At 42.6% G+C, this 22,608-nt stretch overlaps 1 protein-coding gene across 3 annotated transcripts in view; it reads right to left on the bottom strand.

Moving 5' to 3' along the window:
• Positions 1-1,619: 1,619 nt before the first annotated feature.
• Positions 1,620-22,608, bottom strand: part of ZC3H18 (zinc finger CCCH-type containing 18) — a 166,403-nt gene continuing 145,414 nt past the window's right edge. The window contains exons 13-21 of one of the 3 annotated variants that reach the window (XM_056525578.1): positions 18,849-18,950; positions 17,485-17,652; positions 16,539-16,676; positions 14,339-14,347; positions 10,070-10,230; positions 6,579-6,787; positions 5,911-6,010; positions 3,938-4,037; positions 1,620-2,402 (exon numbers count right to left, since the gene is read on the bottom strand). In XM_056525578.1, coding sequence (XP_056381553.1) covers positions 2,204-2,402; positions 3,938-4,037; positions 5,911-6,010; positions 6,579-6,787; positions 10,070-10,230; positions 14,339-14,347; positions 16,539-16,676; positions 17,485-17,652; positions 18,849-18,950 — 1,186 coding nt within the window. In that variant the 3' untranslated portion in view covers positions 1,620-2,203. The remainder of the gene's footprint in view (positions 2,403-3,937; positions 4,038-5,910; positions 6,011-6,578; positions 6,788-10,069; positions 10,231-14,338; positions 14,348-16,538; positions 16,677-17,484; positions 17,653-18,848; positions 18,951-22,608) is intronic. The other 2 variants (XM_056525579.1, XM_056525580.1) reach the window with 2 other exon arrangements.

The raw sequence follows: 22,608 nt of genomic DNA, 5'->3' as shown, positions 1-22,608 counted from the left end.
TTTCAAAACCTGTGCAGCGGGAAAGTGGTGCAGTTGCTCAGAACAACCAATATAACTACAACCTCTGCGCAGGTTTTGATTCATTTCCCCCCAATTATTTTCTCATCCACAGAGCCACGAGTGCGTGATTTTTTTTCACGACCAATTGTACTTTGTAAAGGCCAAAAAAAAAAAAAAATAAAGTGGGGTGGGGGTAATGTAGTAGTGATTAGGGAAAAAGTACAAATAAATGTGTATATGTAATATATATATATATATATATATATATATATATATATATATATATATATATATATATAGATGTATATCTATAGATATCTATCTATAGATATCTATCTTAACTTTATTGCCCAGCGGTCACCCTTCTGAATGTGCGGTCTTGGGTTCTATTTTTGGCTGCACTAGAACACAAACTTAAGCAGTGCTTCCACTGTTTTTGTTGCATTTTAACATGATCTTTAATTGTAATCTCCTAAATAGCTCCATCAGAGCTCACCAATCTAAACAGTCTACCTATGTTTTTTGGTTGCCTAAGATGTAACAACCCAGCCTACAGTCATATTTACATGGTGTTTTGGAATGTGGCCCAATACAGTATTTTCAGAATACACATCAATACTTTTTGTGCACTTTGGAGCATAATCCCATTAAATGTATCTCAATGAATGCTTTTGTCATTAAAAACTTGCACATTTCTACTCAAATTCCTTTGTGTGAACAACAGTATACTGGAAATATAGATTTTATTAGGATAAAAACAATTTCAGACTCTCAATTTGTATGATAAATAGGAGGGGAGAAATCCCACTCAGGGAGAAGTAGAGGGCGACATCCCATGTCTATAAAATGACTTCTGAAGTAACATACAACGGATTCCACATCAGGTACTTAAGTGGTTAATGAACTCCTGTTTTCTGACTCACCAGCACTGTAATATATAGGTGTAGTGTGCCACTGATCAGTATTCACATCAGCTGTTTGTAACCTGCATATAACCTAATATGCACTTGCACTTTATCCCTGATACGGAATATTCATTCATACAGTCATTTAGTGAACATGGAATGTCGCCCCTCACTTTCGAGTGGGATTTCTACTTTATTTTGAGCATTTGAATTTTGAGATGTTGAAATGGTTTTTATCCTAATAACATTTATGTATATTTTCAGTACAGTGTTGTGAAGTGACTCATTTTTTCCCCTTTATTTTTGTAATACTGTAAGTGATCACATTGAGATTAGTACTTGGTGAGGTATTATTTAGTGGCATTTTGTAATTTTAGCATTTTATTTATCTCACCTTTTGTGTGTATATTTACTGGTGTCACAGATGGAAGTTTGCGATGTAGGGCACTTGTATTAGATTGGAGTCGGGCTGTGTTATTTAGCCATTAGTCTTGTCAATTTTGCCATTTTTCATACATATTAATTTGACACTATGGGGGATATTTATCAAAAACTGCGCAGAGGAAGATTGGTGCAGTTACACATGGCAACCAATCAGATTGCTTCTTTCATTTTTGAAGAGACCTGTGAAAAATTAAAGGAGCAATCTGATGGACAGATTTTGATAAATCTCCCCCTATATGAATAAACAAAGTAACAGCAGGAAATGTTTTATCAAAATACTTTATTTTAGGGATAAATCACCTGTCCCAACCCCCTCCCCAAATATGAACAGGTAGACAATCCCAACCAAAGAGCGCCGCATCATCTTTTACACTGCGCCACACCTCTAATCTTTACTGACTAAAATGGGCAAATACATACAAATAAAACCCTCTGTATTCTTGGCAAAGATCAAATAAATGAGGGAGGGGGTTGAGATATCAGACGATCGAGACTGCAGACTGTGCCATCTTAGTGGGGCTCAGACAGAGCCAGAGTCTAAGACTTACAGCAGTTATGGAATCAGGGCGTATGACCAAAAAAAAAATAATAATAAAAATAAAAATAACCAAGAAAAAAATAAAAATAAAATAAAAATGAACCCTAAATAAATCCTCAGCACGGACGACAGCGCATCAGATCACTGGTTGCACTTTATCTGCCACTTAGATCCTTCTTCACATATCAACAGCAGAATTCCTTGTTTTACAAATTCATTGGCTCCAAACCGTGACCACACTGATGCTTGTATCGCTCAAGTAATAAAAAAAAAAAAAAATGTCTTAGAGACTCCTGTGGGGCCTGTAGCCCTGCTGCTATACTTTGCCAGGTATTTTGGCTCTTTTACGAGCAATGGCATCTTCCACAGCTTTGAGCTGTTTGAGGAGTTCTTCTCTGCGGGATAAGGTGCTTGCTTTGCTGGTTTTGGTGGCAGAGGGGGCTGCCTCTGGGGCTTTCCCTGGGATGCTGGTGACTTTGCTTGAACTCTTCGGTGGAGGAGAAGCAGGACGTTTCCTGAAGGAGAAAATGAGCGAGTTACAATGAGAACAACAAGAAATCCCTCACCTCACCATGTCCCCCTCCCATCATCGGAACCCCCACAATTCACAGCAATTCCACAAAATATCAACCTGTTTACACCCAGACTCCAAAAACCTGTACAGATCTAAACCTTCTCAGAGCAGTTAATAGTGCTGAGGCAGCCAGCAATGTCCTCCTCCTCATTCTCCTTGCTGCAGGAGACACTGAGAGAAACGCTTCCTGAGGGCTTCTACCTGCTGTCAGACCAATCAAAACTTTTCACATGTCTTCTCAATGACATGTCAAATGTTTTATTAAAAAACACTTAAAGGAAAAAAACTAAAACATATCACCGTAGGGCACTGTTTCCCAACCAGGTGCCTTCAGCTGTTGCAAAACTACAACTCCCAGCATGCCCGGACAGCCGAAGGCTGTCCGGGCATGCTGGGAGTTGTAGTTTTGCAACAGCTGGAGGCACCCTGGTTGGGAAACAATGCCATAGGGACATGTATCACATGAGCGGACCCACAGTGTATTTTACGCTGCAGATCCACCGCTAAAGGACCCCTGCATTGTGGCTTCACATTTCCTATCGGAGTGGCAATACACCGCTCCAAGTAGACACACTGCGATGTGCGAGCCGCAGCGCGTATGCGCAGTATACTCGGCACATCGCGGCAGCTCTCGGCCTAGCTCATGGAGCATGGGGAGCAGCCACGTTGTGTGCAAGTACACCGTGCATGTGCGGCAACTCGCATATTGCCGCTCCGAGCAGGCACATGTAAAGCCACCATGCAGCGCTCCTTCGGTGGCGGATCTACAGTGTAAAATAGGCTGTGGGTCTGCTCGTGTGAACGTACCCTAAAAATCAATTCTGGTGGGGATATTGGCTGGGACCACCTGAGTGACTTTTTGCTCCATTCCTGAATGGTTTTTAAACTATTATTTTATAAAGCACTGCAGTATTTCAGAGTGAACTATAGATGGGTGTAATAGAGAGCCCTGGGCCCTATTTCATGCTGTCTGTGGCTCATCCGGCATTAACGTATTAACAGGCTCTTCCCCCCCCCCCCCCCCACACACAGCCAGTTGCCCCTTTGAGATATTATCTGTAGTTAAGAACTTCTGCCCTAACATAACTCCAAACATCAGTACAGGAACAGCGAGTCAGCAGTGCCGGCATGCTACATGTCAAATATTTCACTCTGTTAATAGTAGACGCGCTGTGTAATATTCAGCCATGCCAGTGTTTATTACAGTTTAGTAATAGGGTGGAGGACATGTTCACTGGAATCGCTGAAAATGCAGAAGCTAATGATCTTACATTGCATATTGAATAATTGGGGTCTGCTGTACCCTAGGATTATCTGTAGGCCAGACTGTAGGCAAAGACATGGGCTGGTATTGCAAATTAATAGGGTTAAGCTGCAATACCAAACAACCTGTGGAAAGGTGCGGCGCTGTTTTAGGAAGAAGCAAACACCATTTTCTTTTATAATCCTAAATAACCCCTTTAACCTTTCACATACCTGTCAGGCTGAGAGGGGGGAGGCCTAGGATTGGGCAGCCGCTGGCGATCTGCTTTCGGTGATGGTGGTTTTCCAACTTGTTTGCGATCTCGTGCAGCTGCTGAGATATAATAGAAAGAAACAAGTGTTCATACATCAAAGCTTTAATGAAAATTCTACAGAATGTTCATATAAAATGTGCCATCCCCTCTCCTCTTACACCAGTGTTTCACAAGCGCGGTCCTCAAGACCCCCCAACAGGACATGTTTTCAGGATTCCCTTTGTCTTTCACAGATAATATAACTGTGGTGATGTCTGATTCACGGACCAGAATTATATCACCTGTGAAAGACTAAGGAAATCCTGAAAACATGTCCTGTTGGGGGGTCTTGAGGACCGCGCTAGAGGAAACACTATCCTACACTGTGTAATGAAAGTTCTACATAGACTGCCACTTCCCTCCACCTGCAGAACGGCTTATAATAAAATGTATCATTATACAGTTTATGTTGCAGATTTATTACAGTTTATTTAACTTCTGGTCAGATTGGAAACACAATTGACAGAAATAGAAACATCTTATATCTAAACATACTTTGTATTCCAAAAATAGTAAGTGACCCTTTCCCCGACAGATGACTTATAGGAGGCATGCAGAGTAAACAACACAAAAATCACTAAGTATAATGGAATGAGACTTCTCTCCCCTCCTTAGGAATCCAGCAACATGCACATAGATGTCTAGACCAGGGAAGAAACAGCTCCTTAAAGGGGTACTCCACTGCCCTAGCGCTCGGAGCATTTTGTTTCGAATGCTGGGTGTGGGCACCCCTTGGGATGTCACACCACTCCTCAATGCCAGTCTATGGGAGGGGGCAAATGCCACGCCCCTTCCCATGGACTTTCATTGAGGGGGAGTGGAGTGACATCATCAGGGGCGTGGTTATGACGTCACGACACCCGCACCCAGCGTTCGGAACAAGATGTTCCAAACGCTGGGGCAGTGGAGTAGGGATCGACCGATATCAGTTTTTTAGGGCCGATACCGATAATCGGTGCAGGTTAGGACCGATAGCCGATAACTTATACCGATATTCCGGTATAAGTTATCGGCTATTTAACCCCCTGCGACACCACTGCAGATCATTGATTTAAAGCGGGCGCTTTAAATCAATGATCTGCAGTGGCTTTTGCGGGGCCATAGGCCGCCGCCACCACCCGCTTCTCTCCCCTACCTGCCAGGGTGCTCCGGGCCATCCATCCATCGTTCATGAAGTGTCCGGGGGCGTTCCTGGTGGAGGGTGGTCCTGACCGGGCTGTCCTTCTTCTCCGGCGGTCATCTTCTCCACTACGGGCAGGCTCCGGCCTAGTACGCTGCATAGACGCCGCTGCTTAGTGACGCCCGTGCACAGCGAAGCACCTGACGTCACGGCGTAGCGGCGTCTATGCAGCGTACTAGGCCGGAGCCTGCCCGGAGTGGAGAAGAAGACCGTGGGAGAAGAAGAACAGCCCAGACCGGACCACCCTCCACCCGGAACGACCCCGGACACTACATGAAGGAAGGATGGCCTGGACCACCCCCATTACAGGTAAGTTTAATTTTTTTATTGACTCGGAGGGTGGGGGAGGGGCCCGACCGATATAGCGGTATGGGAAAAAATCCATACCGGTATACCGCCTAGCATCACGGTGGGGGGCGCGACACGGTGCGGTGGGTCGGGGCTGCGGTGCGGAGGGTCGAGGGGGTGGCGGTCGCGGTGGGGGCGGTGCGGGGCATTATCGGCAAGATAATTGCCGATACCGATAATGCCCCAAATCGTGATTATCGGACGATAATATCGGCCATACCGATAATCGGTCGATCCCTACAGTGGAGTACCTTTTTAACTCCCACATCATCATTTTGTCCTCCCTAATATTGGTAGACATACATACACACATTGGTGCCCCACATCATGATACATTAACTCTAATATATTGGTTCAGAACCTACCTCGCTCAGGGGACACATTAGCTTTTTTAGCAGGGGGGGAGCCCAGCTTGTCCTTTTCTGAAGGTTCATACCGCTTTCTGCTGCTTCCCTTATCCGTGCCCTGTAAGAATAAAGAGACACAGTGTCGTGAGTTTTTAGAATATGCAGGAGAGGTCACTAGCCATGGACTAAATCTAGTCACTGTACATCCTGTTAAAAAGGTGCAGTGTGTGTGTGTGTGTTTTCTTTACACACAAGCAGCTTTTATTTCTTTTTTTTTTTAAGATTATGCCACTTTTTGACAGATCAGTATGTATGTTTTTTAACGGTTTAACATTTTTTCTAAACTGGTATTACAGCGTTATTGTCATTTAAATTAACTCTTGAATGCAAATGATGACTACAACTACAATTTGTTTGGTAAATAACTGGAGCATTTTTTAAACTTTCCCGTCTATCATGAGGATGGGAGAAGGAAAGTCCAGCTACTGCCATCAGACTAGTGATTTAATGGGGTTTCCTTCCTGTATATCAATCAATAATCCCGGGCTGAACACTTCTGCTTTGGATGATGATAAATTAGTGATGTAATGTATATAAGGAAACATAACCCTGTGGAGGTAGAAAATTGCAGGAATGTTAGCAGCTTCTGCAAATGACTATTGGCAGTGCTGGGCTTATTACATCACCTTGCTCAGAAGCGTTATCTTAATTTCCTTGTGGGCGCTGAAGCCGCTCTGAGCCTGGGGCGGAACCGGGGCCGGAGGAGCTGTTTTGCTGCCACTAATGGGTTTTGGCAGTTTTGTTGGAGCTGCTTTTAGCGGCGGTGCAGCTGTGGGATCACGGGTCCGCTTGTCCTCCTTAAGCCGCTGGTCATCCTTTTTGTTTTTTTCAGAGGCTACAAACAGATCAAACAACAATATTACACAAAGAAGTTGTTGGCAGAAAACTGTAAAGACACAGGGCAGGCTCCCCTTATTACAATGCTGTATTGGACATATAAAAAAGGCCTCCCGTTAGAAATACTCATTAATGTGACACTCTGGGTACCAGTAAATAAGAGCACTAGCACTTAAAGGGGTATTCCGGTAGAAAACTTTCACGATCACCTCAAGTTTTTGGCCTTAGAAAGAATTCCACCACTTAAAAATGGAGGAGACCGAGGAAGACTCCTCCTCCAGCGTGAAGCCTGTTGGATAGTGCGGTTAAATGCCACTGGTAAGGCAGGTCTCAATGACCGTAATGAGTTTGGTTCATTCCTGTGAAACTTTTGATTATTTATGCCTCATATTTAGTTTGTTCATTGATTGTTATTGTATTATTTATAGCAAGGTTTTGTACCTGTTTTTGCTGTCTTGCACTTGTTGTGCGTCCATCATGTGACCGTGGCTACGATCACATGATCTTGATGCTTACCAGGTTACTAAGCGACTGTCTGACGTCACCCCTATGTATAGGAGAGCGACGCCGGAAGACGCCATTCCGGCTAGAGGAAGTGCGCTTAGCCGCACAAAACAACTTGTTTTGGGCCCCTGTCCTCCACTAACCTCCCCCGCCTGTTGTCATCGTCAGCATGACCGGAATGCAATAAAGACCTTCTTGGTGAGTGCAGCGTCTGTCTGTCTTCTGTTCCTGCATTGCTCTATCTACTCGGCTACGCACCTCCGCTAAAGGCTTTAAGTGGAGTCCTGTCCTGTGTGTCGCTACATCAGCTGCCTAGTTACGTATGTGCCGGCACTTTACCCCTTTTATTACGCCCTTAGTGATTGTACACAAAAGAAAAAAATATATTCAAGTCTCACGTAGGGAGACACCATTGCTACAGGTAGTGCGCGGGGGCACAGCAACTTCATGCAGGAGGGGGGGGGGGGGGGAAGGAGAACAGAGAGAAAAGATAAAAGGCATCAGTACTTTCTAGCTTCCTATACATTCTACATGTCATAAAATTTCTTCTGGGTAGGTACCAATGCTAAATTTGCAAGGTGACCTGTATATCCAGCCTGTTATCTGCATGCGGGCTGGGGGCGCCTATACATATAAGCCAAGTGCTAAGGATGCTGCTTTCACGTTCATGAAAGTAGCGTATGAAAAATAAGAGGTAAAATCTGACTGCGGGATAACTGCTCCACTTTCCCCTCACAACAGTTTTGCTAAATCTTATCCAAGTTTTTTCTTTTAGACCATATGACTGTGGTGGTGATTGAGGGATGCATAGGAAGGTGGAGGTCTTTCCATATATTTAAAAATCAGGGATAAAAATATTACTGTATAGAAACAGGAGTACTCAAATTCAGTTTTGGAGTCAGGTGAAGATCCAACCTAAGGCCATATCATGGGCAGCAGACATCATGGACAATGCCACAGCCGCACTGGCACACAGATAAAATAAATTGCTTGCAGCTCAAGGTCATTTGAAAAATGCACTGACTTGCATGCCACTGTGCTACCAGATTTATCTATGACCGCTTCAGGTTCATGTGGCCTAACTAGGGTCCACATGTTCACACGGCCGAATGTCCATCAGAAAATTTGCACATTTACTTGATGCAGCGGTATTCGGACAGCATGGAAATGCTGAGTCTCCATAGACAGCAATGTAGTTCAGAGCGGAATCCACTGAAACATTGAACAGGTTAAATTTTACTGTGGGCACCTGAATATTTATATCTGCAGCCAGAAAGATCTGCCTCAGAAATTAATCTGTGAAAAGTGCAGCAGAATCTCATTGACATCAATGGGACGATGCTAGAGCAAATTTCCAAGTGGAATTTTCCACTGTGTGAACATAGCCTTAAATGGGCACTGTCAGATTGAAAACTTAATATTTTGTACATCTTGGCAAAACATTAACCTTTCTAATATACTTCATAAGAAAAATTTATTTCCTTTTTATAGAAATCATGGCTTATAAAATCATGGGTTTGTCCAAGCTGAAGCACAAGTATGGTCAAAGTCCAGTAAGTGAGGGCGGGCTAGTACTCCTCTGATAGGACAGGAGAGAGGACAGAGCAGTGCTATCAGACAGGAGAGAGCACAGGAGTACTATCAGACAGGAGAGAGCACAGAGGAGTACTATCAGACAGGAGAGAGCACAGAGGAGTGCTATCAGACAGGAGAGAGCACAGAGGAGTGCTATCAGACAGGAGAGAACACAGAGGAGTACTATCAGACAGGAGAGAACACAGAGGAGTGCTATCAGACAGGAGAGAGCACAGAGGAGTGCTATCAGACAGGAGAGAACACAGAGGAGTACTATCAGACAGGAGAGAACACAGAGGAGTGCTATCAGACAGGAGAGAGCACAGAGGAGTGCTATCAGACAGGAGAGAACACAGAGGAGTACTATCAGACAGGAGAGAGCACAGAGGAGTACTATCAGACAGGAGAGAGCACAGAGGAGTACTATCAGACAGGAGAGAACACAGAGGAGTGCTATCAGACAGGAGAGAACAAAGAGGAGTGCTATCAGACAGGAGAGAACACAGAGGAGTACTATCAGACAGGAGAGAGCACAGAGGAGTGCTATCAGACAGGAGAGAACACAGAGGAGTGCTATCAGACAGGAGAGAACAAAGAGGAGTGCTATCAGACAGGAGAGAACACAGAGGAGTACTATCAGACAGGAGAGAGCACAGAGGAGTGCTATCAGACAGGAGAGAGCACAGAGGAGTACTATCAGACAGGAGAGAGCAAAGAGGAGTACTATCAGACAGGAGAGAGCACAGAGGAGTACTATCAGACAGGAGAGAACACAGAGGAGTGCCATCAGATGGGAGAGAGCACAGAGGAGTGCTATCAGATGGGAGAGGGCACAGAGGAGTACTATCAGACAGGAGAGAGCACAGAGGAGTACTATCAGACAGGAGAGAGCACAGAGGAGTACTATCAGACAGGCGAGAACACAGAGGAGTGCTATCAGAAGGGAGAGAGCACAGAGGAGTGCCATCAGATGGGAGAGGGCACAGAGGAGTGCAATCAGACGGGAGAGGGCAAAGAGGAGTGCTATCAAACGGGAGAGGGCACAGAGTAACATGTACGGTATAATATAAAATGCACTATACACATGATATAGTTCTATATAGTATGACACAATAACACTAGAATGTGGCACGCTGTACTGATACAATTATGACATACAGGAATGCAGCAGTAATAGTAGTAGAAATAATCTGGGGGTTACCTTTTTCCTTTTTCTGCTGTGAAGGAGAGGGTGATCGAGAGCTAGCAGAGGAGATGGGGCTGGCCAGATCAGCATACATGTCATCAGAATCAGCACTGCGCACAGAACTACTGGAGGAAGAGACACTGGAGACTGAGGAGACGCTGCTTACACTGAGAGACCTGCAAAAAGACACCAGTCGCTGCATTACACATCCAGGCTGCATGTAATCCAGGGAAATGCTTTTCTGCACTGAGAAGTTATGTGCTCTAGTTTTTCCTTAAAAAAAACTGCCCTTTCACTTACATTGGATAACATTAAGGAGTTATAATATACAATGGCCCAGATGTATCAACCTGTTTGATTTCTGTCTCAGACTGATAGCAACCAATCACAGCTCAGCTTTCACTTCCCAAACTGTTCTGGTATCATTAAAGATGAGCTGTGATTGACAGATCGATAAATCTGGGCCTATGTATTTAATTTTCGCACCATTATCAAGGCATCTGCTTGCTGAGATTCTTCCAGTAAACAAGAATGTTCTTGCTGTCAGTAAGCAGCAGAACATAAAATTGTAACGAATAGAAAGTCTATTCTGCTTGTCCTTCACAATTGAGGATGGACCTGCCTGCTGAGTAGGTTATCCTTATGGACATTACTGTCCTGCTTTGAGGTCTCCCCCGCCAATTCTGTCACCCCTCTGCCATCAGATATGTTGGGGTGCATCAATAGGGGCATAGATGCCCACGACAAGGAAATAATTCTACCGCTGTACAAATCACTAGTCAGTCATTTTTGGAGAGTAATAACATCGCTGGTTATGTATACTAGATTTATATGGACAGAACGTTGATCCAGGGATTTATTCTGATGCCATATTTGGAGTTGAGAAGGAATTTTTACCTCTAGTATTAGGGTTTTATTGCCTTCCTCTGGATCAACTCAGTAGGGACTCATTAGGGATATAGGTTGAACTTGATGGACTCTGGTCTTTTTTTCAACCTTTTTCAACAGAAATTTAAAATGATTCATCAATCGTTTTTATTTACCCAGATATTGACAGGCCAGGATCTTGTTTTCTACTTGTTTTTCCTTCCTACCAGTGACATACCTACGCTTTGGTAAAACAAGTCAGACTTGTCCCACATCTGTTTATCCTGCTCTAAAATCAAACCTTTTTGGTGCGAGATCATATGAACTCTCTCACTAAGATGAAAATGCCAGTCTCTGCATCTCTCATATTACTCTAGGCTCCAAACCCTAGCTTCTGCCCCAAGAAAGGAGATCTTTCACTGCTCGCCAAGCTTCTGATACCAGCCAACTGGCAGTCCACAGCGCCACCAATGTTCGCTTCATGGGTAGCTAAAGTAGACCCTATATGTAGAATGGAAGAATTGGCGAGCTGGGAACTGAGGAAGCACGCCTCCCATAAAAAAGTATGGGCCCCCTTAGAAAGCATTTTGTTTGACCTATTCCACATCGCCAATATTTCCCTCTGACTCTACCTGACCTTGTCCTTCATAATGTCCTTCCTAAGGGGGTCCTAATCCATATTCCCCAACACCCCTTAACCTGCAGGTATCTTTTGTCTCTGGCCTCTCGTTATCTCATTCACATATTCATACATGCATTTTCTTACTGCACTGCAGCTTCACCATTCCTGCACCGTTTAGTGAAATACTCCATCATGCAACCCTTGCCTGGTATGTAAATAGTTGGGTCCATCCTACAATTTGTTATTCTGGATGTACCGCCCCCCATATGTTATATCTCTCCCCTTAATTACTTCACTCCCCCCACCTCTCCCCTTCCCTAACTTGTATAGTGCATGAAGTAATGCCTACCTTTGTTACTACGATCGATATTTACTCTTTTTGTTTTAGCTGTCTTCTTGTGGCCTGTGTTCCACTGTGCTTAATATGTCTAGTGCCGTTCTACATGATTTTCACTGTCCAACTTTTTCTTTGTGGATACATTTGTTATTTAAAATGGTAAATACTAATAGAAATTAAAAATTCAGATTTGAAAAAACAAACAAAAAAAAGAAAAAACAACTCAGGCTGCCAAAGCGTAGGTACGGCAGAGGGGTCCCATCCAGCGCAGGTGTGTGCTTAATCTCTAATGTGGGATCCAGGCCATTTATCCCGGATCCTCAGCCAAGCCAATTTGGGCAGTGGAGTCACTCATCGATGCCTGCACTGCTGAGGAAGGAAGATGTATCCAGGCTGCATTGTGAAGGACTTTGCTGCATGGGACAGGAGGCGAGTGTGAATTTTTTTTCATCCTGGCATCTTTTGAGATTAGAGGTCGGTTTTGGGCGCTTGCTACATACCTACATAGCTACCTTCTTGGCTCCCAACCTACCTAATATAATAATCTAGCACCTTTCCAGGGAGAACTAGGTACACCTCTGCTTGCTACTATACTATGCTTTCTATGCAATTACTTTAACTGGAATGCCCTGGGCAAAGTGCATACTGTGTTCTACTCAATGCAGCCAGCTATGTTAATGCAACAAAAAAAAAAGACCTCCAATACAGGACAAACAGTAAGATAAACCGGTAATGGAAAAAAAACCACCTAAATTTATACCAATATCCTAACAGAAAAAAAAACTTATGAAGATGGAATTTGACACCATTAACAAAACTGAGCATAAATACAGTCATGGTCGTAAAGGTGTGTACCCCTGAAATGTTTCTAGAAAACTAAGTATTTCTCACAGAAAAGGATTGCAGTAACACCTGTTTTGCTATACACATGTTTATTCCCTTTGTGTGTATTGGAAGTAAACCAAAAAAGGAAGGGAAAAAAACCAAATTGGACATAATGTCCCACCAAACTCCAAAAATGGGCTGGACAAAATTATTGTCACCCTTTCAAAATTGTGGAAAAATAAGATTGTTTCAAGCATGTGATGCTCCTTTAAACTCACCTGGGGCAAGTAACAGGTGTGGGCAATATAAAAATCACTCCTGGAAGCAGATAAAAAGGACAGAAGTTCACTCAGTCTTTGCATTGCGTGTCTGTGTGCCACATTAAGCATGGACAACAGAAAGAGAAGAGAACTGTCTGAGGACTTGAGAACCAAAATTGTGGGAAAATATCAACAATCTCAAGGTTACATCTCCAGAGATCTAGATTTGCCTTTGTCCACAGTGCTCAACATTATCAAGAACTTTAAAACCCATGACACTGTAGCTAATCTCCCTGGGCATGGACGGATGGTGGATAAGCAGCCCCAAACAAGTTCCAAAGATATTCAAGCTGTCCTACAGGCTCAGGGAGCATCAGTGTCAGCACGAACTATCCATCAACATTTAAATTAAATGAAACGCTATGGCAGGAGACCCAGGAGGACCCCACAGCTTACACAGAGACATAAAAAAGCAAGACTACATTTTGCCAAAATGAACTTGAGTAAGCCAAAATCCTTCTGGGAAAACGTTGTGTGTACAGATGAGACCAGGATAAGAGCTTTTTGGTAAAGCACATCATTCTACTGTTTACCGAAAACGGAATGAGGCCTACAAAGAAAAGAACACCGTACCTACAGTGAAATATGGTGGAGGTTCAATGATGTTTTGGGGTTGTTTTTGCTGCCTCTGGCACTGGGTACCTTGAACGTGTGCAAGGCATCATGAAATCTGAGGATTACCAATAGATTTTGGGTTGCACTGTACAGCCCAGAGTCAGAAAGCGGAGTTTGCGTCCCAGATCTTTAAATCGATGGCAACAAAGCGCTGGAGAGTTCTGAAGTGGCCAGCAATGAGTCCAGATCTAAATCCCATTGAACACCTGTGGAGAGATCTCCAAATTGCTGTTGGGAAAAGGCACCCTTCCAATAAGGGAGACCTGGAGCAGTTTGCAAAGGAAGAGTGGTCCAACATTCCGGCTGAGAGGTGTAAGAAGCGACTGATTTCAGTTATTTTTTCTAAAGGGTGTGCCAATAATTTTGTCCAGCCCATTTTTGGAGTTTGGTATGACATTATGTCCAATTTGCTTTTTTTCCTTCCTTTTTTGGTTTATTTCCAATACACACAAAGGGAATAAACATGTGTATAGTAAAACATGTGTTACTGCAATCCTTTTCAGTGAGAAATACTTCATTTTCTAGAAAAATTTCAGGGGTGCCAACATTTACGGCCATGACTGTATAGCAACAGCATAAAGTGCAGAAGGAGGTAACATTTCTTGGGAAAGGTAAAGCCAGTGAAAAGTAGAACATAACATTTTAGAGTAAACTCTGTAACATGATTCTCCCTTTGCCTTATGTTATACTGAACTTACCTGGATTTCCTGGTTGTTGCATTTCCAGATGTGTGAAGAGAGAAAATACAAAACAAAGAAATTATTCAACCAAAAAATAATACATTTCATTAAAAAGAATCATTTATGATGAGCAAAAACAGCAATGGTGGATTATAAGAATAACAATCATCTTTATTTATACCAACGTCAGGCCCTGCTCACAAGAGCTTACAATCAATAAGGAAAGTGCTTAATTTGTCTTAAAGGGGTATTCCAGGCAAAAACTTTTTTTTATATATCAACTGGCTCCGGAAAGTTAAACAAATTTGTAAATTACTTCTATTAAAAAATCTTAATCCTTTCAATAGTTATTAGCTTCTGAAGTTTTCTGTCTAACTGCTCAATGATGATGGCACGTCCCGGGAGCTGTGCATGATGGGAAAATATCCCCATAGGAGCTGCACAGCTCCTGGGACGTGAGTCATCAGAAAGCAGTTAGACAGAAAACAGCAACTCAACTTCAGAAGCTAATAACTATTGGAAGGATTAAGATTTTTAAATAGAAGTAATTTACAAATCTGTTTAACTTTCCGGAGCCAGTTGATATATATATAAAAAAGGTTTTTGACTGGAATACCCCTTTAAGGTCCAGCCATATTTATACAATCAAGTAAGGATCTAATGTGACAAAGTCTCAGTGTGATGCCTACCCAGTTTAATATCGACTCCTATTACACTGTATTATTACAAGAAAAAAAATTCTTCTTCCTAAGGTCTAGAAAATTGCTTCTCAATCTAACGCAGTGGTCTCCAAACTGTGGCCCTCCAGATGTTGCAAAACTACATTTCCCAGCACGCCCGGACAGCCGTTGGCTGTCCGGGCATGCTGGGAAATGTAGTTTTGCAACATCTGGAGGGCCACAGTTTGGAGACCACTAATCTAACTGGTTGAAGATCCTGACAGGCTCTACCTCATCTCATAGGATTAAGATCTGGAAACTGAAGAAGGCCAGGAAGGCAATGAAACTTAAAGGGGGAAATGTATCAAAACCTGTGTAGAGGAAGAGTGGGGCAGTTGCCCATAGCAACCAGTCTGTTTCTTTCATTTTTAAAGAAGCCTGTCAAAAAAAAAAAATTAAAGAAGCGATCTGACTGGTTGCTATGGGCAAGTGCACCACTTTTCCTCTCCACAGGTTTTGATAAATCTCCCACAATGTTCTTTTCCAGGAACCAATTCATGGCTATACGACCCTTGTAGCATAGTGCATAGTCCTGAGGATAGTGTCCTTCTGCCATAGGGTAAGCAGCTAGGAACTTTGTCACAATACTTAGATAAGCTCTACTGCCCTTCCATAAGTATAGAAGACCTAGTGAGTGCAAAAAATGCTCTCTACACCACATTCAGCCTGAACTGTTGACACCTGACAGAAAGCGTGATCCAATTTTGCCTGCAAAAGCACCTTGTACTCTGATGCAGCACGCAGCATGTCCATCAGCTGTTTGTCAAAACAATACTTGGCATTTTATGACTCCATTCATCGATGATATGTTTACAGGATTCCCTTCCGTTACCTTAATTCTCTACATCATTAATCGTGAAAAGCACACAAGGTTGGCAGTTTCTGAAGTCCAGGCCCTGGCTAGTCTAGTAGGAATGGTTCTTCCTATATTTCTCAGATCACCTGGTTTTCCCATTTTAATGTGGATTCATATTAGACTGATCTACACACAACTAGCTCATCCTATTTTATGCTACATTGCAGGGATATGTTCCTAATTTCCAAATAGGGAAGATCCAATTTTAAAAGGGCGATAGTGCAACACCTGATAATGTTTACATACAATAGTACTTGGTCGCAACACTTTGCATGCTATAATCACATCACCCTCACCCACCACCACTTACATTTTGTGGTGTGCGAGGATAAGAAAAAAAACTTTCAAGCAACCCCACATATACATATGTGGCTATGAAGTAGTCTGACTAGTCTATAGGAGTATAACCACCTCATCACATACATCACTATGATCGGAGGGGGTCTAACAACCTGAGAAATCGCAGGGGTTTCCGAGCACAGTATCGCACAGTCAAATGGCTGGAAATTGTGCTGAAAAAACAACTGAATAAGCGCAGCAACTGCTTAATTCTCATGAATGTGAGCCCCACAGATCATAAAGTGATGGCATATTCTAGCAATATGCCACTTAACCCGAACACAGTATGGTAGTGCTATAATACCTGGATTTTCGAGATGCAGAAGGGGAAGGTGAGAGAGATGCAGATGAGGAGCGTGAGGATCTGGATAGTGAGCGAGATCCAGACCGGGAGCTTGATCCACTGTAGCTGCTGCCACTGATGCTACCGCTTACAGTTCTCCTGTAGAGTAACAAAAGAAATTTAACCCATGACCAAATTTTGATTTCTGGCTTATGTTTTTTCCTCCTCACCTAAGACCCATAACTTTTTTAGTAGAGTTTAATTTTTGTGGGACAAGTTGGACTTTATCAAAATACGGTGAAACTTTATTCTATTGGTCAGTACGATTGAAAGGATTCAAAACTGGGATAATTTTTGTTTCGTTTTATATTTTAAAAAAATTTTAAAACTTAAAATGTGTTCATTGCCATGTTCTGACATTTTTCCACCTATGGAGCAGTGTTAAAGGTTTATTTTTTTGTGCCTTGAGCTGTAGTTTTTATTGGTAACACTGTGTAGTTCTGGCTTTTTGATCACTTTTTATTCCTTTAAGTAATGTGATAAAAAATTTCGCAATTTTGGTGTTTGGAGGGGGGAGGATTATTTTATATATTAAAAAAAAAAAATTCTTTACTCCCCCCCCCCCCCCCAAACACATTTTTTGGCCTCCCTAAGGGCCTATCATAAGCTGGTATATGGCTTACATAGATCAATGTAATGCTATTGCATTACATTGATCCATCTAATTGGTACTCAATTGCTAAGGGCTGCCAAAAGTAGCCTTCAGCAATTACTGAGCCAGGGAAGCCAGACCATTTAAATGCCGGACATCGGAGCGATCTCTGACGGCCGTCTTTACCGACAGATGTCAGCTGTTGATAGCAATGGTCATCTGCCGGTTATGATGCGTTATTATGTACAATTATGTGACAAGGGGGCAGCCTCTACGTCTAGAGGAAAGAAGGTTTCAGATAGTCTAGTACTGTACCTTCTTGGTGGCGCTTTCCTCTTTGCTTCTTTTACTCGGCCAATTCTTTTGTCGCCAGTTTTAGCCGCCTCCGGGACAGGTTTTGGAGGTTTTGCCGGCGCGGCAGTGGCTGGAACAGCAGCAGCTGCTGCAGCGGGAGTTGCAACCTTCTTCACATTTAGTTTCTCTCTGAACACAAAAGAGCAATATTTATGTGTAACTGTCATTACAAACAATGTTTCATAAAGAAAAAGTACTGATTAATATAAGAAACTCTGTAATACATCTTATCAGAGAAAAATGCTTCTTCAACTAATGTGTCTCCATTACATCTTGCTACCATTCAAATCTTCTTAGAACAATTGAAAAAAATTCTATATACAAGATTTTTAAATATATGGTAATGTTTCTTTAAAGTGTATCTGTCATTTGTAAGAACATTTTTTTTTATGTAAATGTAGATAATTTGTCTCGGTGCAGAGGGAAAATACAGGAAGTGAGGGCAGGACAAGGAGGGCTCTGTGCAGGCTCCTGACTTGTCAATCATCCTGCTGTGTGTGCCCCCCGCTTGTCCTCCCCGCACAGAGCCCCCCGCTTGTCCTCACTGCACAAAGCCCCCCGCTTGTCCTCACCGCACAGAGCCCCCCGCTTGTCCTCACCGCACAGAGCCCCCCGCTTGTCCTCACCGCACAGAGCCCCCCGCTTGTCCTCCCCGCACAGAGCCCCCCGCTTGTCCTCACTGCACAGAGCCCCCCGCTTGTCCTCACCGCACAGAGCCCCCCGCTTGTCCTCACCGCACAGAGCCCCCCGCTTGTCCTCACCGCACAGAGCCCCCCGCTTGTCCTCACCGCACAGAGCCCCCCGCTTGTCCTCACCGCACAGAGCCCCATGCTTGTCCTCACCGCACAGAGCCCCCCGCTTGTCCTCACCGCACAGAGCCCCCCGCTTGTCCTCACCGCACAGAGCCCCCCGCTTGTCCTCACCGCACAGAGCCCCCCGCTTGTCCTCTCGCACTTGTCCTCACTGCACAGAGCCCCACTTGTCCTCACTGCACAGAGGTAGTGTATATTACATATACACATATGCTATTGTCTACATTATATAATACTATATACAAGAATGCAAAAAATTTTATGCACTGCTGTCTAGTTTTCATTTTAGTGGTCACTGCTACACCCAGGGTCTTGTCTATACATGCAAGTACACCTAACCAAACATACTAATAAAGCTTCATTTTAAAATATATTAGTATATCTGCTGGAGACTAGTTCATGCTTTGTATTAACAATGATCTAAACATTATCCAAACCAAGATGATGGCTGTTAAGTATTCTGCATAAAGGACCGTAACATTTGACCCTTCTAACCCCTTCATTCTTATTTACCCTTTGCCAGATGCTGCAATAGGTTCTCCTTTGCTCTTAGTGGAGGCTTTATGTGGAGAGGGAGTTGGTGAGGGAGATGGTGAAGAGGAGAATGACCTTGACCTAAAAAAAAAATTAAAAAAAAAGAAGCAAGACAAAGTGAAGGTTGTACCTTTAAACAGCAAGAGTAAAGCCTTAGCATACATACACAACATGCAAGCAAAGTGTTACTATATGGAGGTAACATAAAAGGTAGCCTTCATCTGGCTTCAGGAGGTACTAAAATAAAATATTTTATTTCACATATTCCGTAGCACCTTACAATTCAGGGGTTATATGTACAGACAAAAAAAAAAAAAAAAACACATTGCTCACAAGAACTTACTTTAGGAAATAGGGGTGAAACAAAAGGTAAAAGTGTTTGCTTTGTACAATGGTCCAGTTTTACACACAAAGCTGCATGAGCCAAGCACCTAGCCAACCAGTGTCTATAAAGACATGAAGTGCATGACTGCATGGACTGTGAAGTATACGGTTAGATGGTACTGAACGCCAAGTCTGCTCATAGTTTAGCTAATCAGTGAGAAAAGAAAAAGGAGAGTCCTCAAAAGCTAAAATGAACATGTGGTCAGAGCAGTAGGTAGAAAACCAAGAGAGAGCAGTATTCTTAAGGCCAGCAGAGTAGGTCATACTGACTGGAGCTAGGCAGGGTTCACACTAAAGAATCTCTGGCCGGAGATTACAAGTGTGCCCTTTTCCAAAGACGGCAATGAATTTTGCTTGGATAATGACGAAAGAATGAGGAGGATCATTCTTTTGGTGGCGGAATTTCGGCAAAGTCGGGGCCGAAATCCCACAGTCTGCACTGAGCAGCGGAATACCATCGACAGCTTTGGAATTCTACTGCACTAGAATTTCTGAGCAGGATTTCTACATAGAAACATAGAATGTTTAGGCAGATAACCATTTGGCCCATCTAATCTACCCAATCTTCTGAATACTATGAATTGTCCCTGGCCCTATCTTACATGAAGGATAGCCTTATGCCTATTCCTATCTTATATGAAGGATAGCCTTATGCCTATTCCTATCTTATATGAAGGATAGCCTTATGCCTATTCCTATCTTATATGAAGGATAGCCTTATGCCTATTCCTATCTTATATGAAGGATAGCCTTATGCCTATTCCTATCTTATATGAAGGATAGCCTTATGCCTATTCCTATCTTATATGAAGGATAGCCTTATGCCTATTCCTATCTTATATGAAGGATAGCCTTATGCCTATTCCTATCTTATATGAAGGATAGCCTTATGCCTATTCCTATCTTATATGAAGGATAGCCTTATGCCTATTCCTATCTTATATGAAGGATAGCCTTATGCCTATTCCTATCTTACATGAAGGATGGCCTTATGCCTATTCCTATCTTACATGAAGGATAGCCTTATGCCTATTCCTATCTTATATGAAGGATAGCCTTATGCCTATTCCTATCTTATATGAAGGATAGCCTTATGCCTATTCCTATCTTATATGAAGGATAGCCTTATGCCTATTCCTATCTTATATGAAGGATAGCCTTATGCCTATTCCTATCTTATATGAAGGATAGCCTTATGCCTATTCCTATCTTATATGAAGGATAAACTTATGCCTATTCCTATCTTATATGAAGGATAGCCTTATGCCTATTCCTATCTTATATGAAGGATAGCCTTATGCCTATTCCTATCTTATATGAAGGATAGCCTTATGCCTATTCCTATCTTATATGAAGGATAGCCTTATGCCTATTCCTATCTTATATGAAGGTTAGCCTTATGCTTATTCCTATGTTATATGAAGGATGGCCTTATGCCTATTCCTATCTTATATGAAGGATAGCCTTATGCCTATTCCTATCTTATATGAAGGATAGCCTTATGCCTATTCCTATCTTATATGAAGGATAGCCTTATGCCTATTCCCATCTTATATGAAGGATAGCCTTATGCCTATTCCGATCTTATATGAAGGATAGCCTTATGCCTATTCCTATCTTATATGAAGGATAGCCTTATGCCTATTCCGATCTTATATGAAGGATAGCCTTATGCCTATTCCTATCTTATATGAAGGATAGCCTTATGCCTATTCCTATCTTATATGAAGGATAGCCTTATGCCTATCCCATGCATTTTTAAACTCCTTCACTGTATTTGCAGCTACAACTTCTGCTTGTTACACATCCACACCGTTTATCTGGTGTAGGATTCTATTGTGGCACTTGTAGTCCACTGCAGGCATCCTCCATTGTATGCATTTTTATGCTGGGGATCGCCCCTAGCAACGGACTACAAGGGCAGGATCTGCTCCCCCAGTATAAATGCACAACTGCAATTGGGGTTGAGCACCTCCAGCCATTTGAGACCACGTTTTTTGTTGTTTGTTTAATTTTATACTTGGAGGTGTGTAAACTCCATAATTAATGCACCTTAACTATCTTCAAGGCAGCATTAGGGTAGCACCTGTGAGGCTATGCACCCATATTAGCCAACTCAGGTGGGGCTTGCAACTTGCCTCCCTCCTCCCACTGCATGTGTGCTCAGTCACGCTGGAGGGTATCTGGGAGGAGGTTGTGAGTCGACCGAATGCTGCCGTAATTGCCCACTGGTCCGTTTTGCTTATCACGCACAGGTAGGATTAGCGTAGGTCCCGCGCAATTTTGAGAAACCTTGGCGTTTATGTGCGGGCTCTGGTATGTCCTTCATATAAGGATACACTGGCGAATGTCTCAATTTTAACATCAGTGTTGAGGGATTAGCCAATGTCATTGTATACATCTACCACAGTAGTGCACCCACATTCCTGTATTGTATTACCACTTCTGCAGGAAGGCCATTCGATGCATCCACTACTCTCTCAGTAAAGTAATACTTCCTCATATTGCTGCATAAACCTTTGCCCCTCTAATTTAAAACTATGTCCTCTTGTGGTAGTTTTTCTTCTTTTAAATATGCTCTCCTCCTTTACTTTTATTCCCTTTATGTATTTAAAAGTACCCTCTCTGTCTCGTCTTTCTTCCAAATTCTAAATGGAATCACACTCAGAAATCCTGTAGTGTGAACCTGGCTTAACTGATCTACAGTGTCAAATGCTGCAGATATCCAGAAAAATCAACAAAGAAAAGCTAAGCTGGCATAAGGCTATCGGGAGATCATTTGAGTGCATGGTCCCTAAGTGCACGTTTTTTTTTTTTGTTTAAATTTCAAACACAGAACTTCTGTGAAAATGAGTTCTTCTAGCTGTAGATTTTGGAGCAGATATGATTTCCTATTCTTCAGAAATAATCAGTGTCAAGAAGTGACATCCCAGTTCTTCATCGGCATGCAAATCAACACAGTGAGACTCCCAATGATCATCAATTTCAGTCCACTTAGCTTGCCAAAGCAGACAGGTACTTTAACCCCTTCATGACCCAGCAAATTTTGATTTCTGGCTCATGTTTTTTTCCTTTTTACATTCTAGGACCCATAACTTTTTAGTTTTTCGACTGACAAAATTGTATTAGGGCTTATTTTCTGCGTGACGTGTTGGACTTTCCAATGATTCACTTTTTTTTTTTTTATCATACAATGTATTACAAAGATAGAAAAAAATTATATGCAGGGCAAAATTGAAAAAAATATGGAATTGCACAATTTTGTAGGGCAATCCTTTTTTCAGAGTTCAAAATATGGTAACTGACATTCAATATCTTTTCTATGGGTCAGTACGATTCCAATGATACCAAACGA

The sequence above is a fragment of the Hyla sarda genome, chromosome 6 (assembly GCF_029499605.1).
Source record: "Hyla sarda isolate aHylSar1 chromosome 6, aHylSar1.hap1, whole genome shotgun sequence".
NCBI lineage: Eukaryota > Metazoa > Chordata > Amphibia > Anura > Hylidae > Hyla > Hyla sarda.
Note: the sequence above shows the minus strand (reverse complement) of the source record. Positions and strands in the feature narration are given on the sequence as shown.